The sequence below is a fragment of the Chelonia mydas genome, chromosome 5 (genome assembly GCF_015237465.2).
Source record: "Chelonia mydas isolate rCheMyd1 chromosome 5, rCheMyd1.pri.v2, whole genome shotgun sequence".
Classification (NCBI taxonomy): Eukaryota; Metazoa; Chordata; order Testudines; family Cheloniidae; genus Chelonia; species Chelonia mydas.
The window spans coordinates 125,655,811-125,670,103 of NC_051245.2; the positions used below are offsets into that span (position 1 = coordinate 125,655,811).

Here is a 14,293-nt window from a genome sequence, read left to right on the forward strand (position 1 = left end):
TATGTGGTAAAAATTGTCAGTGTCAACACACTGTTCATGAACTGGTGACATTATGGCTAAGGAGCCTGATGACTGGTTTATGTTCTGGAGTAGTATTTCTCAAACTGGGGTCCGCGGAACTGGGGGTCCCCAAGGGTACTCCAGGGGGTCTGCGGGCCGCACTGATCAACTCCTCCCTTCCCCTCCCTCCCTCAACTCCTCCCCTTCTTTCCCAGCACCTCCTGCATGCTGGAAGATTATAGGCGCTAAAAGTCCAGCAGCACAGCGGGGCTCAGGCAGGTTACCTGCCTGCCCTGGCTCCACGCTGCTCCTGGAAGCAGCCAGTATGTCCCTGCGCCCCTGGAGGGGGCGGGGGGTGGCAGTGGGTCTCCACATGCTTCCCTCGCCCAGAGCGCTGACTCCACAGCTTCCATTGGCCTGCGGGCAGGGGCAGCGCGCAGAGATCCCCTGCTCCCCCACACACACACCTAGGAGCCGTTGCTTTCGGAAGCCATCCAAGGTAAGCGCCACCCGGCAGGAACCCACGCTCCAACCCCCTGCCCTATCCCAGAACCCACAACCCGCACCCAAACTCCATCCCAGAACCCGCACCCCCTCCTGCACCCCAACCCCATGCCCCAGCCTGGTGAAAGTGAGTGAGGGTGGGGGAGAGCGATTGATGGGGGGAGGGGAGGATGGAGTGAGTGGGAGGCGGAAAGAGGTGGGGCAGGGGTGGGGTCTTGGGGAAAGGGGTGGAGTGGGGGGCGGAGCCTGGGGCTGAACAGGGGGTTTGGGGGTCCCAAAAAATTTTTAAATCAAAATGGGGGTCCTCAGGTTGCTGAAGTTTGAGAACCGCAGTTCTGGAGGATTATTTAGATACTAAGTTTAGCATGGACTGAGTCATGTGGTTATCACCTCTTTCCTCCTTGATTACCATGATAAGCCTAGACAGGTAGCTGCATTACAGCTTGCTCGAAAGCTTTTAAGACTGCTAAGGGACTGCAGAGATGAGTGGGAACCCTCTTGTTTGTGTCTGCTCTTTGCTGTTTACATTAGATTTTAAATCTAAGTCCATAGTAGTACTGACCAGGGGAAAAATAAAATGTAGGACAAGTCTCAGACAGGTAGCAGTTAGCATGTGCAGCCCTCCAACCACCAGAGATGGGCAATTCAAACACATTTGGCATTGTAGCAGCTTTTACTAAACATTCAGCCTACATATGCCAAAAGGACAGAATGCAGATCACCAACCTGCCTTACCGATTGTCCCGCAGTTTAAGAAGTGACTGCCCTGCCGTGGTCAAGCAGTAACAGATGTTTAAAGCAAGTAATCTCCTCTCTCATTCCTCTGAAAATAAATCCAAACCAGAAAGTGAATGTGACATTTTGGGTGAAATCCTGGCACCATTGGAGCCAGTGGCAACTCTCATTGACTTTAATACGAGCTGGGTTTCACCTTTGTGGTTTTTTAATGCCCTATTACAGAGTTTCTCAAGTTTCTGGAGCTGGTAATAATTTACAGATTAAAGAATATCTGCAAACCCTCCCTCAAGACTTCTGATCCCTAACCATGACCAGGCCAAAGGCATGTAACTACCATGCTCTAACTAGCAACTAATTATACAAAATTTATGAAAGAGAAGCATTGTACTCAGTACAATGGAGAAACCTGTCTGGCTGCTGGAAGACAGTGCAGAGTGGATTGGCTAAAAAGATTTAAGGAACCTTGATTAACAATCTATGGCAATTCTACACTTATCGCCACCATCTGAGAAACTTGACTAGCTGAACTACAAGGAGAAAAGTGGGATGAGATCTTACGCCTTAGTCATCCTCCTCCTTCAGAGCTATCCAAAGCTGGCTGAGGCCCTGGCATGAATCTTGCTGCCAAGTTGCTGCCCCTCTTTCTGTGTGGGAGATCAGGGAAGCACAGCTAGGTCTGAAATTCCCTCCAAATGCTGAGTTATCAGCTGCTCAGTTTCTTCAATAGAGTCTGAAACAAGAGGAAACAACTCCACTTGGTTATCAGCTTCCAGGTGTTTTCTACAATGAGTGCTTCTGCCTTGCTATGCATGGACAGAACATCGATATTCCCGGCTGGAGAGACGAGTGAAGCTCAATGAAGTGCCCATGTACATCAGTAACTTAAACTAAGTGCCGCACCAAAGATGAATTGGTGAAGGCATCAGCAAAGGGAGAATGCTGATCACACAGGAAAACCTGCACCTCTGTCCTTAAAATCAAGAGGAGAATGGGAACTTTGCCTCATGAAAGCCACCTCGCAGTGTGAGAGGAGCTACTGGTGGTGGGAAACTAGGGCTTAGCAGGGCAATGCAAAAGCTCTACATTTACTGGACAGCTTTCCGGGAAGGTCAGTAGTTCAGAGCTTGATGAAGGACCGGAGCAGGTTTGCAGGCCCGCAGCGTATGAAAGTGTGAGGCAGTCGGTATGATGTTTAGGATCCATATGATCAGGTTGCTTTTAACTGTCATCAGCTGGGCTCTGTCCCCACAGATTGCAATACGCCACTCCCACTGAAAGCAGAGATCTGCGGCTGCTTCCCGGAAGGTCTCAAATAAGCACTGTATGTGTCCTGGGCCAGCTTTACCAAGGAGCTAGTGGAAGAGAGCTGACTGGCCACAGTAGGAACTAGACAGAAAAGCCCCACGTGGAGAGGTAGAGAGAACCCTTCCATAACAAAACCAACATCTTGTGCTGGATACCAGCTGGGGTCAGATCCAGAGGGACAAAAATCAACATATTTTTCTCCCTCAGGGGGTCTGGAGCTGCCCTCGTTCACTGGGCATTTAAAGAGCTGGTGACTTAAATTCAGAGGAGTGGGGGACTGAGGACAGCTGGCCCCATCTGCCCACTGACTGTGTGAATGAACATTCTGTAGCCCGCACTTTCCTTCCCCTCAGGGAAAGCTTGCTAGCTTCCTTCTGCACTCTCAGGTGTAGGGGCTAAGTTAAGGGTGATGTGGGGCAATGCATCTTCCCCTTCTTAGTCCAAAGTAGATAGGAACTTCCCGTGGTTTGGGTATCCAGCACTCTCCTGCCTCCTCCCCATCGCTCAGGCATCCATGAGATCCTTGCTCTGCCATCTCTCTGAAACCTGCTTTCTCCCACTTATTTCCTCCAGCTGCAGAGGACACCATCCAGGCTTGAATTACCTGGCAGATGTTGAGGGGCAGAGCCAACTACAGGCTCTGTCTGCAGGCTGGACACTTAACTCATTCCTCCCTTGCCCAGTCGACAGCTTGTAAACGCCCTCACTGGCACGAAAGGGTCTGACGCTGATTTCAAGCGAGTAGCTGTTCCTATAACTCAGTCATTTCCACTGCGCGGGGAAGGTGCCTCTTTTGCACACTGTGTGCACCTTGCACTGTGGTGAGCTTTGCAAAGATAGCTAATCAGAAAGGCATTACTGGGTCATTACTCAAACTGGCATGCAAGTGGCCTTGGTTTTTGGGCTCCCTCCTTAAAACTGCAGACTACTTTCAGTGATGGATGTTTGGCTTCTAAAGATCACAATGACTCTGCAGGCTTCATACTCTGATGCAGCCCTTTGGAACAAACTGCACAAGGCACTCACAAAGCTAATAAACCATACATCATATGTGTCCATCCTAGTTCCACATTGGCATAGGAACAGCCTGACGCTGCCCTTTCCACCAGTCATCCCTCAACCAGAACTGAGCTCCAGCGAAGACCAAACAACGGCCAGTCCATGCGAGGCTCAGCCATACTCTCAGGCTTGGCCAACTGGTCCGCTGCTCCAGTCCTGCAGTGGGGTTCGTGCATGGCTTCTTGCACTTCATGTCAGCCTAAGGGCTCTTTAGGGGACTTGTCCTATATCAGGCACACACACACACGGGAAGAAGTCTAATACTCTTAGCCGTCTGCTGCACCCATTCACATGCTGCACTAATCTACACAGAACGGAGGTCCCAGCAATGTGCTGGCCATGTGGAACACACTACAAGGCTCTTGCCTGTCCTTTTTTTCCTGTTTTCAACATTACCAAATTTGGAAACCTTGGCATATTGTATGACCTTCTTTGGCCCCCTCCCCGAGGTCACAACCCACATTTTGGGTATCTGGGTCCTAACTAATTAGTCAGGCAAACAGGCCCTACAATCACTGAACAGTTAGATAAAGTAGAGGAATAGATATTAGTCTCCTGTTTCACTGAGAAATGCTGCAAGTTATGATCTAGCAGGCTGCAAACTTTTAAAATGCCATTAAAAGTGGCCGTGCTAATTTAGAGGTACAGCAACGTTACACTGCAGAATCAGTGCAGCTATAAAATGACTGTAGAAAGAATGGTGAATATTGATTTCTTTACACACCGCCTCCATTCGGCTTCGGTTTTGCAGGACCCGGTGGTGACCGGACCATTCCCATTTCCTGGGGATGGCCGCCTGATCTTGAAACAGGAACTCCCACTTCCATCGGTCTTCCTCATCCATGTCTGTGCAAGACCTCACTCTGTTCCCAATCAAGTATGTACCATGATTCAGTGTCAGGGGACTGAGTTTGTCACTGTTCCTGTACAGCCTGGTTGAATCCTATGGGCATGTCTACACTGCAAGGGTCTGGCCTGTGCCAGCTGATTTGGGCTTATGGGGCTCAGGCAAAGGGGTTGTTTAACTGCAGTGTAGACGTTCGGGCTCAGGCTGGAGCCTGGGCTCTAGGACCCTGCGTGGGGGGAAGTCCCAGATCTTGGGCTGCGGCCTAAGCCCAAACAGCTGCACTGCAATTAAACAGCCCCATAGCCCAAGTCAGCTGGCACGGGCCAGCCGCAGGTGTGTAATCGCAGTATAGACATACCCTATTGGGCTATCAGACTTCAGTTAATGAAGGCAGCAATGCCTCAGTCGGCTCATTGTTATAAGGTAGCATAGGAGAATTATTTAAGCAAGGAGCCAAATTTTCCTGTGACAAAAAGCGATTCCATGCCTCACATTCCAGGATAAACATCCCCACAGCAGGTGGTGTGGGCAACCAGCTGAGCTAAAAATCAAACCTACCCATTGCTGGAAAAAATCATTAATGAAATGATGGGAAGTACAGCATTTCCTAGTCTTGAAAATGGGGCCAAGGCTTTAAAGCTTAAAAGCCAAGCATTAAAAATAACATTTTAGCTAAGCTGTTTAAATGTTTTATAATCACACATAAGACGCAGTCGTAGCTGTGATGACACCTGTTAGGCATGTCCTGTGAGGTGCTGTGTATCCTTAACTGCCAGGGATACATATGGGGAGTTGAGAGCATTGGGCTACAGAACTGTAGGGCCAAGAAGTTGGAGAAAAAGGATCTAAAGCTGAGTCTAAATCCAGATTGAGGCATCAAAATAAGTGGAATGATTTTTCCCCAAGGTTCCCACTGAAATCAAAGGGAGCTCCTTGGTGCTCACTACTTGGGAAAACCAGGCTACTTCATTTGAAGTCCATATTGAGGCACCGAAGTTTTAGCTACCCATTTACTTCAAAATAGTTAAGCCAAGACTACGTATTAAAGGGGTTAAATATGATCCGATGCTACTGCATCATCAGTGTGTTATCGTAGCAACACACTTCTTCCCTCTATATTAATGTGGGCCTCTCTCTGCTCTCAGGTGGCAGGCGTTTACTTGATCCCTCTGACAAAGGGGCAGGTTGCAGTACTTTGGGACGATGACTGCGTGGCTTCAAGGTAGGTGCATTTTGAAGACCGAGGTAGAAGTAAGACCAGGACACAGATGTAATCTTATCAGGCCTAGGCATGAAATGGCTAAGCCCTGTTTACTCTCTCCGCGAAGTGCTAGGCAGTATCCCTGGCACTTTGTCGATTTTTTTCCAAAGCACAGTAGCTTTAATCACCAAAACGACCGTTAGAACCCATGTGCGATATCATGGGAGGAACTCTTGAGCAGGTTCTTGGCTACTCTGCCTGTTCAGCGTGAGCCGAGCTTGGAGCCTCACTAACACACAATGGCAATTCAGGGTGTCTTGCACCCCTGGAGGAGATAGGAGGCTCCACAAAAGCCCCTGTACTAAAAGATGCTGCTTTATCCAGTCCTGTGCAAGTTGCCTCTGCCAGATGTGAGTAACGAGGAATGCGGAGATAAAGGGCGAGGATTGTGTCCAGGTCAGAAGACGTAGCCATCTGTCTGCAGATATGCTACCCCAGAAAGAAACCTATCTAGACTAATGTGCAGATTGGGAACACAGGACAGCCAACTCAGTGCATCCTTTGGGGTTGGAATTCGTGCACCTCACTAAATGCTGGCTTTCCTGCATATTGGGCCTACACCTGTGAGATGCTGAATATCTCACCTGGGGTGCTTAGCCTTGTCTCTCCCCCTGGCATCTGGGGAAGCTGAAGGAGCTCACCAGTTTGTCAAAGGCTCTCAACACCTTGCAGATCGGGCAGTCCTGGTGCTCTGTTGTGGCCTTTTCGAGCCATGACCGCTGTTCCTTGTGTTTGGAGGGTCTGCTGCAGCACAGGACTTCCCTGGCCAGTTGTGTGCAACCCCAAGCATTTCTCTTCCTCACCCTCCTGCACAGACATGGCAGGGACAGGGAGGTATGGCCATCCCGTAGTCACCAGCAGCCAGTTGAGGTGTTTGGTTTCAGAGTAACAGCCGTGTTAGTCTGTATTCGCAAAAAGAAAAGGAGTACTTGTGGCACCTTAGAGACTAACCAATTTATTTGAGCATAAGCTTTCGTGAGCTACAGCTCACTTCATTGGATGCATACTGTGGAAAGTGTAGAGGATCTTTTTATTCACACAAAGCATGAAAAAATACCTCCCCCCACCCCACTCTCCTGCTGGTAATAGCTTATCTAAAGTGATCACTCTCCTTACAATGTGTATGATAATCAAGTTGGGCCATTTCCAGCACAAATCCAGGTTTTCTCCCCCACACACACACAAACCCACATAAACACCACCCTATACCGGAAACCTACTGGCCGCTATTCCTACCTACATGCCTCCAGCTTTCACCCTGACCACACCACACGATCCATTGTCTACAGCCAAGCTCTGCGATACAACCGCATTTGCTCCAACCCCTCAGACAGAGACAAACACCTACAAGACCTCTATCAAGCATTCTTACAACTACAGTATCCACTTGCGGAAGTGAAGAAACAGATTGATAGAGCCAGAAGAGTTCCCAGAAGTCACCTACTACAGGACAGGCCTAACAAAGAAAATAACAGAACGCCACTAGCCATCACCTTCAGCCCCCAACTAAAACCCCTCCAACGCATTATTAAGGATCTACAACCTATCCTGAAGGATGACCCAACACTCTCACAAATCTTGGGAGACAGGCCAGTCCTTGCCTACAGACAGCCCCCCAACGTGAAGCAAATACTCACCAGCAACCACATACCACACAACAGAACCACTAACCCAGGAACCTATCCTTGCAACAAAGCCCGTTGCCCTCTGTGCCCACATATCTATTCAGGGGACACCATCACAGGGCCTAACAACATCAGCCACACTATCAGAGGCTCGTTCACCTGCACATCCACCAATGTGATATATGCCATCATGTGCCAGCAATGCCCCTCTGCCATGTACATTGGTCAAACTGGACAGTCTCTACGTAAAAGAATAAATAGACACAAATCAGATGTCAAGAATTATAACATTCATAAACCAGTCGGAGAACACTTCAATCTCTCTGGTCACGCGATTACAGACATGAAAGTTGCGATATTACAACAAAAAAACTTCAAAACCAGACTCCAGCGAGAGACTGTTGAATTGGAATTCATTTGCAAATTGGATACAATTAACTTAGGCTTGAATAGAGACTGGGAGTGGCTAAGTCATTATGCAAGGTAACCTATTTCCCCTTGTTTTTTCCTCTTCCCCCCCCCCCAAACGTTCTTGTTAAACCCTGGATTTTTGCTGGAAATGGCCCACCTTCATTATCATACACACTGTAAGGAGAGTGATCACTTTAGATAAGCTATTACCAACAGGAGAGTGGGTTTGGGGGGGGGGGAGAAAACCTGGATTTGTGCTGGAAATGGCCCAACTTGATTATCATACACATTGTAAGGAGAGTGATCACTTTAGATAAGCTATTACCAGCAGGAGAGTGGTGTGGGGGGAGGTATTTTTTCATGCTTTGTGTGTATAAAAAGATCTTCTACACTTTCCACAGTATGCATCCGATGAAGTGAGCTGTAGCTCACGAAAGCTTATGCTCAAATAAATTGGTTAGTCTCTAAGGTGCCACAAGTACTCCTTTTCTTTTTGAGGTGTTTGGTTTCTTTCCTAGATGTCTGAAAACATATGAAGTTGAGTTTTCACCGGACGGAAAAGCATACCGACGGATTAATGCCAGAGACACGATCTTCACTCTCTGGGTCTACAGTCCAGGTAAAGTCAGCACTCACACTCAGTTTAATCTGTCCCCTCAGCATTCCAAACTCGGTTGAAAGTGTACTAAGTTATATTTGTCATTAAGTTTAAGGAATACAGAGCCAGGTGTGTTCAAAGCACTTCATTGCCAAAAATAAGACCAGGTTCCTCTCCTGGGGATCATACCCTTAGGTCTAGAGGATGCAGCCCTTATTGTGAGTAAGTCATGGTCACCATGGACAGTGCTTGCACCATCTGTCCCTAAGCATACAATCCTGAGGTCCTTGCTCAGTTTTCACTGAAGCAAACTCCCACTGAAGTCAACAGTGGTTTGAACACTAGAAGCACCTCCATCCTTGGCCCCTGTGTTCCATTGCCACAGCACACAGGCAGGACCAACAGAGAAGGAAAGCTCACGCCAGATGTTGCTGTACTGAGTTATTCACACAGTTATTCATAGTAATATTCCTGTCACTACGTGCCGTGTGTGGACGTGGTTCTTTACAGCACCGGAGGGATATGGTCCCTGCCCCGGGCGCTTACCCAGAACAGGCCTGATCCTGACTCTGCTATTGGCAATGAGAGTTTTGCCAGTGACTTCATCAGAAGCAGGGCAGAATCCCATTTTGGACAGGCCCCACAGATGACACCAGGGGCCAGATCAGCTGCTGTACTTCAGTTCAAGGTGTAGGTGTGTGATACTCTCTCAGGATGCCCAGGCCTGTGAGTCACCTTGTCCCCCACCTCCCATGTGAGGGAGTTTTGCTTGTGGAAGCTGGATGTCAGCTCCCGGACCCCTCCAGCCACTTAAGCTCTCTCCTCAGGGCTCTGCCAGCCCCTCCTTTGCTCTGCACCTTAGTAGGCCCCCAAGCCACTCCAAAAGCATCCCCTGTAACGTGCAGCCCGTGTTGCTGGACACACACAGTCATGACCGAGAGAATAATACACACTTGTTTGATTCAGCTGAGTATCAGCTGCAGCATAACAACACAGCACTGTAATCTAGTGATAGAGAAAACAAATCTGTGTTTCTTAACCAAGGGAAATCAGATCGTGACCACGGGTAACCACAACAACAGGTTACAAATAACACAGAACTATCACCCTGTAGGGAGCCAGGGTAGCTTCCCTCTGAACCAGAGGGTAAAGAGCCACCCTCTCAGCCTGAGTGGGCGGGGCTAGACCACGCTTACGCCAATCCCCGGAAGGCGAGGGGTGGGACAGGAAGTACAAAGGGCGGGGCCCTCTGCCCAGTGAAGAGAACACCAGGGAGGGAGACAGATAGAGGCTGCTGGCTGCTCCCTCGCGATCCTGCTGCCGACCCAGGGGAGACCCTGGGCCAGGAGGAATCTGACCGGGAGGAAGGCCCGTGGTGACCAGGACTGCCAGCCGCTGAGTACCCGGAGGACCTGGAGGGGCCCGGCTGCAGCCCGGGCCAGCGTGAGTCCGACACAGAGGGGGAGCTGGAGCTGCCAGCAGCGGAATACCCAGACGAGATGGAGGGACCGGAGAGACCCGCTTGAGAGACCGGGGAGGAAGTAGCCCGGGGCAGAACTGCACCATGGGGTGGGTGTGTTTGGGCAGCGGGCGCGGATGGCCCCCCGCTGACCGAGCAGCGGGACCTTCGGCCCCCGCCACTGTCAGGGCCCTGGGTTAGAATGCAGTGGAGTTGGGTGGGCCTGCGTTCCCTACCCCGGCCAACCTGCCTTGGGTAGCAAAACTGTGTGCTACAAACCCGTGCCAGCGCTCCCTTGCCCGAGGGGCGCGCCACAGACTCTGGCCGGCGCACCTTTCCCGCTAATTCCCCACTGCCCGAAAGGTGTGACTAAGGCCCGCCAGTGGGACCATAGCTCTCCATCGCCCCCTAGGGGCTTGGAGGACCGATTGAAACCTGTCACAAGTGGTGGAGAATGCGGGCAGGCGATCCCTATCCCTGCAGAAAGGGGTTAGCGCGAGGGGGCCTCTGAAGCTCCCCTACTGGAAAGATGGAGATGGAAAGGCTTATCAAGTTCCTGGCTGAGAGCCAGCAACAGCAGCAGCACCAACTCGTACAGCAGCTGGGGGCCCACCAGCAGCAGTTGCTTCAAACCCTGGGTATCCAGCACCATGAACAACAAACCCAATGCTTCCAGCAGCTGGCAACTCAGTGGCCGGGCCATGGTGGGGCTCAACCGGAGAGGGCAGCCTCCCCGACCCCTCCCGCCCCACCGATCCGTCTGGCCAAGATGGAGCCTGAGGATGACCCGGAGGCCTATCTGGTGACCTTCGAGCGGGTTGCCTCAGTGGCTGGTTGGGCACCTGACCAATGGGCGACCCTCCTCGCCCCATATCTGATGCGGCTGGCCCAGAAGGCTTACCGTGGGCTCCCAGATGATGAGGCCCGCATTTATGCTCGAGTGAAAACGACTATCTTGGATGCCTTCGACATTACCCCGGAGACTTTTCGGCAACGGTTTCGGGAAAAGGTCTACCCACCGGGCGCCAGACCCCGGGCCGTGGTCCAGGAACTGAAGGACACAGGTACCCGATGGCTCCAACCCGAGCGTCGAACCACAGCTGAGGTGACTGAACAGGTCATCCTCGAACAATTCGTGCACATCCTCCAGCTTCAGGGGAGGGCTTGGGTGTTGCAGCACCGGCCACAAAGTCTGAGCACGGCCGTCGCACTTATGGAGGACTTTCTCGAGGCAGAGGCCCTGATAGGACCGGCCGCCCTCCCCCCAAACCCTGGACCCAATGCACAGAAACTTGAAAGGAGGGGGCCCACTTCCCAAACCAACGCACCCCACCGTACCCGACGACCAGATGGCGGCAGGACCGAGTTTTCCCGACGCCCCAAGCCCACACCACTCTCCGGCCCTGGACGCTTAACCCGACCACCAGGCCCCAGCCAACTCTGCAGCCCCACTGGTGCCCCCACGCGGCCGGCGCGCCCAGAGGTAGGACCTTGTTTCCGATGTGGCGAGTCCGGTCATCTGCAACTGGGCTGTCCTGCGATGGACTGCAACTTTGGCCTGGTGTGCACCGGGGAGCGACGGGCCCGTCCGCTCTCCATGGCCAAACTGACAGCTCCCATGGAAGTCGCTGGGGTCCCCGTGGTGGGTCTAGTTGATTCGGGCTGTGGGCAGACCCTTGTCCGCCAGGCGCTCTTCTCGGACACCAAGCGGACCATTGGGGAAGTACGGATTCAGTGCATCCACGGAGACGTAAAATCGTACCCTACGGTTCGGGTCCCCATCACGGTGAATGGAGCAATTCAGTTAATGAATGTGGCGGTGGCGTCATCCCTCGCCTATCCAGTGATCCTGGGACGCGACTGGCCAGACTTCGTCAAGGTGCTCCAAACCCTACCCACCAAAGAGGCATTCGAGGGAGCCCGCCCTGAGACGAAGACAGGACCTGACTCGAGCTCCAACCCTGGAGCTGACCCAGGTCCCATCCCCGGGCAGCATGGCCTGGAAATGGCTGGTCCCCCTCCTGACCTGGTGGACTTTAGCCGGGATCAAAGGGAGGACCCTATGCTCCGGTTTGTCTATGAGCAGCTGGCCCGGGTGGATGGTGAGGTCATGGAGGTGCGGCGCACCACCCAATGGCCCAGGTTTGAACTCAACCACAAGCGGCTCTACCGCCTTGACCGAGACCCCCAGACCCAAGAGGTCCAGACCCAACTCGTGGTCCCCCGGATGCATCGTCGGGCAGTCCTGAAGCTTGCACATGACATCCCAGCTGCCGGCCATTTAGGGCAGGAAAAAACTGTGGCCATGGTCCTGGCCAGGTTCTTCTGGCCCGGCGTCCACTGTGAGGTGAAGGATTACTGTGCGTCATGCCCGGACTGCCAACATGCAGCCCCGGCAGGGGTACGGAAGGCCCCCCTGGTCCCGTTACCAGTCATAAGTGTACCATTTGAGCGGGTAGCAATGGACCTGGTCGGGCCTTTTCCAAAAAGTAAGGCAGGCCATCAATACATCCTCGTCCTGATGGACTACGCCACCCGCTTCCCCAAGGCCGTCCCCTTAAGAAGTATCACCGCCTGCACTTTCACTGCGGAGCTCGTGAAGATCTTCGCAAGGGTAGGCCTCCCACGGGAGATACTCACTGATCAAGGGACCAACTTCACGTCTAAGCTGTTCTGTCAGGTATGTGCCCTATTGGGGATTAAGAAATTGCAGACCTCGGTCTACCATCCCCAGACTGACGGATTGGTCGAACGGTTTAACCGGACCCTGAAGGGAATGTTGCGGCGTTTCCCCACCCAGGACCTCCGCCAGTGGGACCAGCTGCTCCCTCCTTTACTACTGGCAATTCGAGAAGTCCCACAGGCGTCCACGAAGTTCTCCCCGTTCGAGCTCCTCTGTGGGCGGCGACCCCGCGGGGTGTTGGACCTCTTGAGGGAGACTTGGGAACACAACTGTCCGCAACACAGGGTCTCTTGCAATACGTCTTACAACTGCAGGGGCGGCTGGCGCAGGCGGGCGAGCTCGCGAGAGAGAACTTAAACACAGCCCAAAGAGCCCAGGAGCAGCTGTCTTGCAGGAGCAGGATATGGGTCCCTGATTTTCTGCTGTGGTTGAAGTTAGAACATCTTGGGAGCTGCTGTTTACTTGGCAAAGGCTCCCGGAGGGACAGCCAGAGCACACTGCCCCGCCCAGGGCGTGGGAGCCAGCCATGCCAGCTCTATACCTGCTATAGACCCACTTACGCTGGGGGTGTTCTCCCAGCCAAACGTCCTATTTTTATGCTACACAGGGGCCATGACCAGAGCAGCGCAGGTGATGGATTCTGACCCTGGACAGTCAAGTGGTGCAATCCCACCGTGATTTTTTTTCACAAGTGTCTTACAGCCGTGATTCTGCCCTTCCACCAAACAGCAAGCCAAAGCTTTTCCCTCCCCATGGAGTCTGAACAACCAGCTGGAAAACTGGGTGTGGGCTCAGGTCTACGTGTGCTGCCGGTGACTGGCAGAGGGCTGAACACAACATAGCCTCAGCCTTCCCATGGCTAAACGTGAGACCACATACAGCCCTAATGACATCAGGGCTGCTCCCTGCGAATCAGGGAACATGGCTGTTGAAGTCAACAAGCATTTGGCCAAAGTAAGGGATAAGTGCTACAGTAGGGGTTCTCAAACTGGGGGTCAGGACCCCTCAGGGGGTCACAAGGTTATTACACGGGGGGGTCGCGAGCTGTCAGCCTCCACCCCAAACCCCACTTTGCCTCCAGCATTTATAATGGTGTTAAATATGTAAAGAAGTGTTTTTAATTTAAAAGGGGGGTCGCACACAGAGGCTTGCTATGTGAAAGGGGTCATAAGTACAAAAGTCTGAGAACCCCTGTGCTACAGCAACTGACTCAGAGGAAGAAGCTGAAAACAATGCAGGATGAGTGTCTATAATACAGAGAGCTCCAGACCAAGTTTCTTGACTCAACGGCACATTCTTAATTACATTAATAAAAACTGATCAGGTTTGTGTGGAATAGAGGAGAACTTGGCTTCTGAGTGATGTGCTCCAATGAGATACAGAGCCATCAACTGGAAACAGCACAAAGTCATCTAGTACAACCAGTGGCATGCCACCTATGTATTCTATGCATGCATTGCATGCCACAGGACTAGCTGTGCTTGTGGGATGATTCTCTCTAGCCCCCTGAACACGCATGCAAGTGGTCGCACCTTGCATGCCCGTGTAGAATTGCATTCCTGGCTGAAAAAGTCACAGCTCGCCACTGAGTACGACACACTAAAATCAGGTGCTTTTTCAAATACAAAAGGCTGTGTTAGTGCAGTGTTAAAGTTGCACGGATAAGCACAAAGAAAGGTAGTGTCTTAGTGAAGACCCCAAGGACAGTATGAACTGTTGCAAATAATGTTACCCACAGGATTTGTAGCTTAATCCAGTAAACTCTGCATTTCAACAGAAATAATTCCCTTCTGAACAGCCTAG

At 51.8% G+C, this 14,293-nt stretch overlaps 1 protein-coding gene across 7 annotated transcripts in view; it reads left to right on the forward strand.

The window, feature by feature from the left end:
* Positions 1-14,293, forward strand: part of IDUA (alpha-L-iduronidase) — a 99,419-nt gene that overhangs the window by 63,928 nt on the left and 21,198 nt on the right. For 6 of the 7 annotated variants that reach the window (XM_037902241.2, XM_027819231.3, XM_007056850.4 and 3 more), the window contains 3 exons: positions 4,358-4,483; positions 5,599-5,675; positions 8,269-8,369. In XM_037902241.2, the coding sequence (XP_037758169.1) occupies positions 4,358-4,483; positions 5,599-5,675; positions 8,269-8,369 (304 nt within the window). The remainder of the gene's footprint in view (positions 1-4,357; positions 4,484-5,598; positions 5,676-8,268; positions 8,370-14,293) is intronic. The other variant, XM_027819232.3, reaches the window with a different exon arrangement.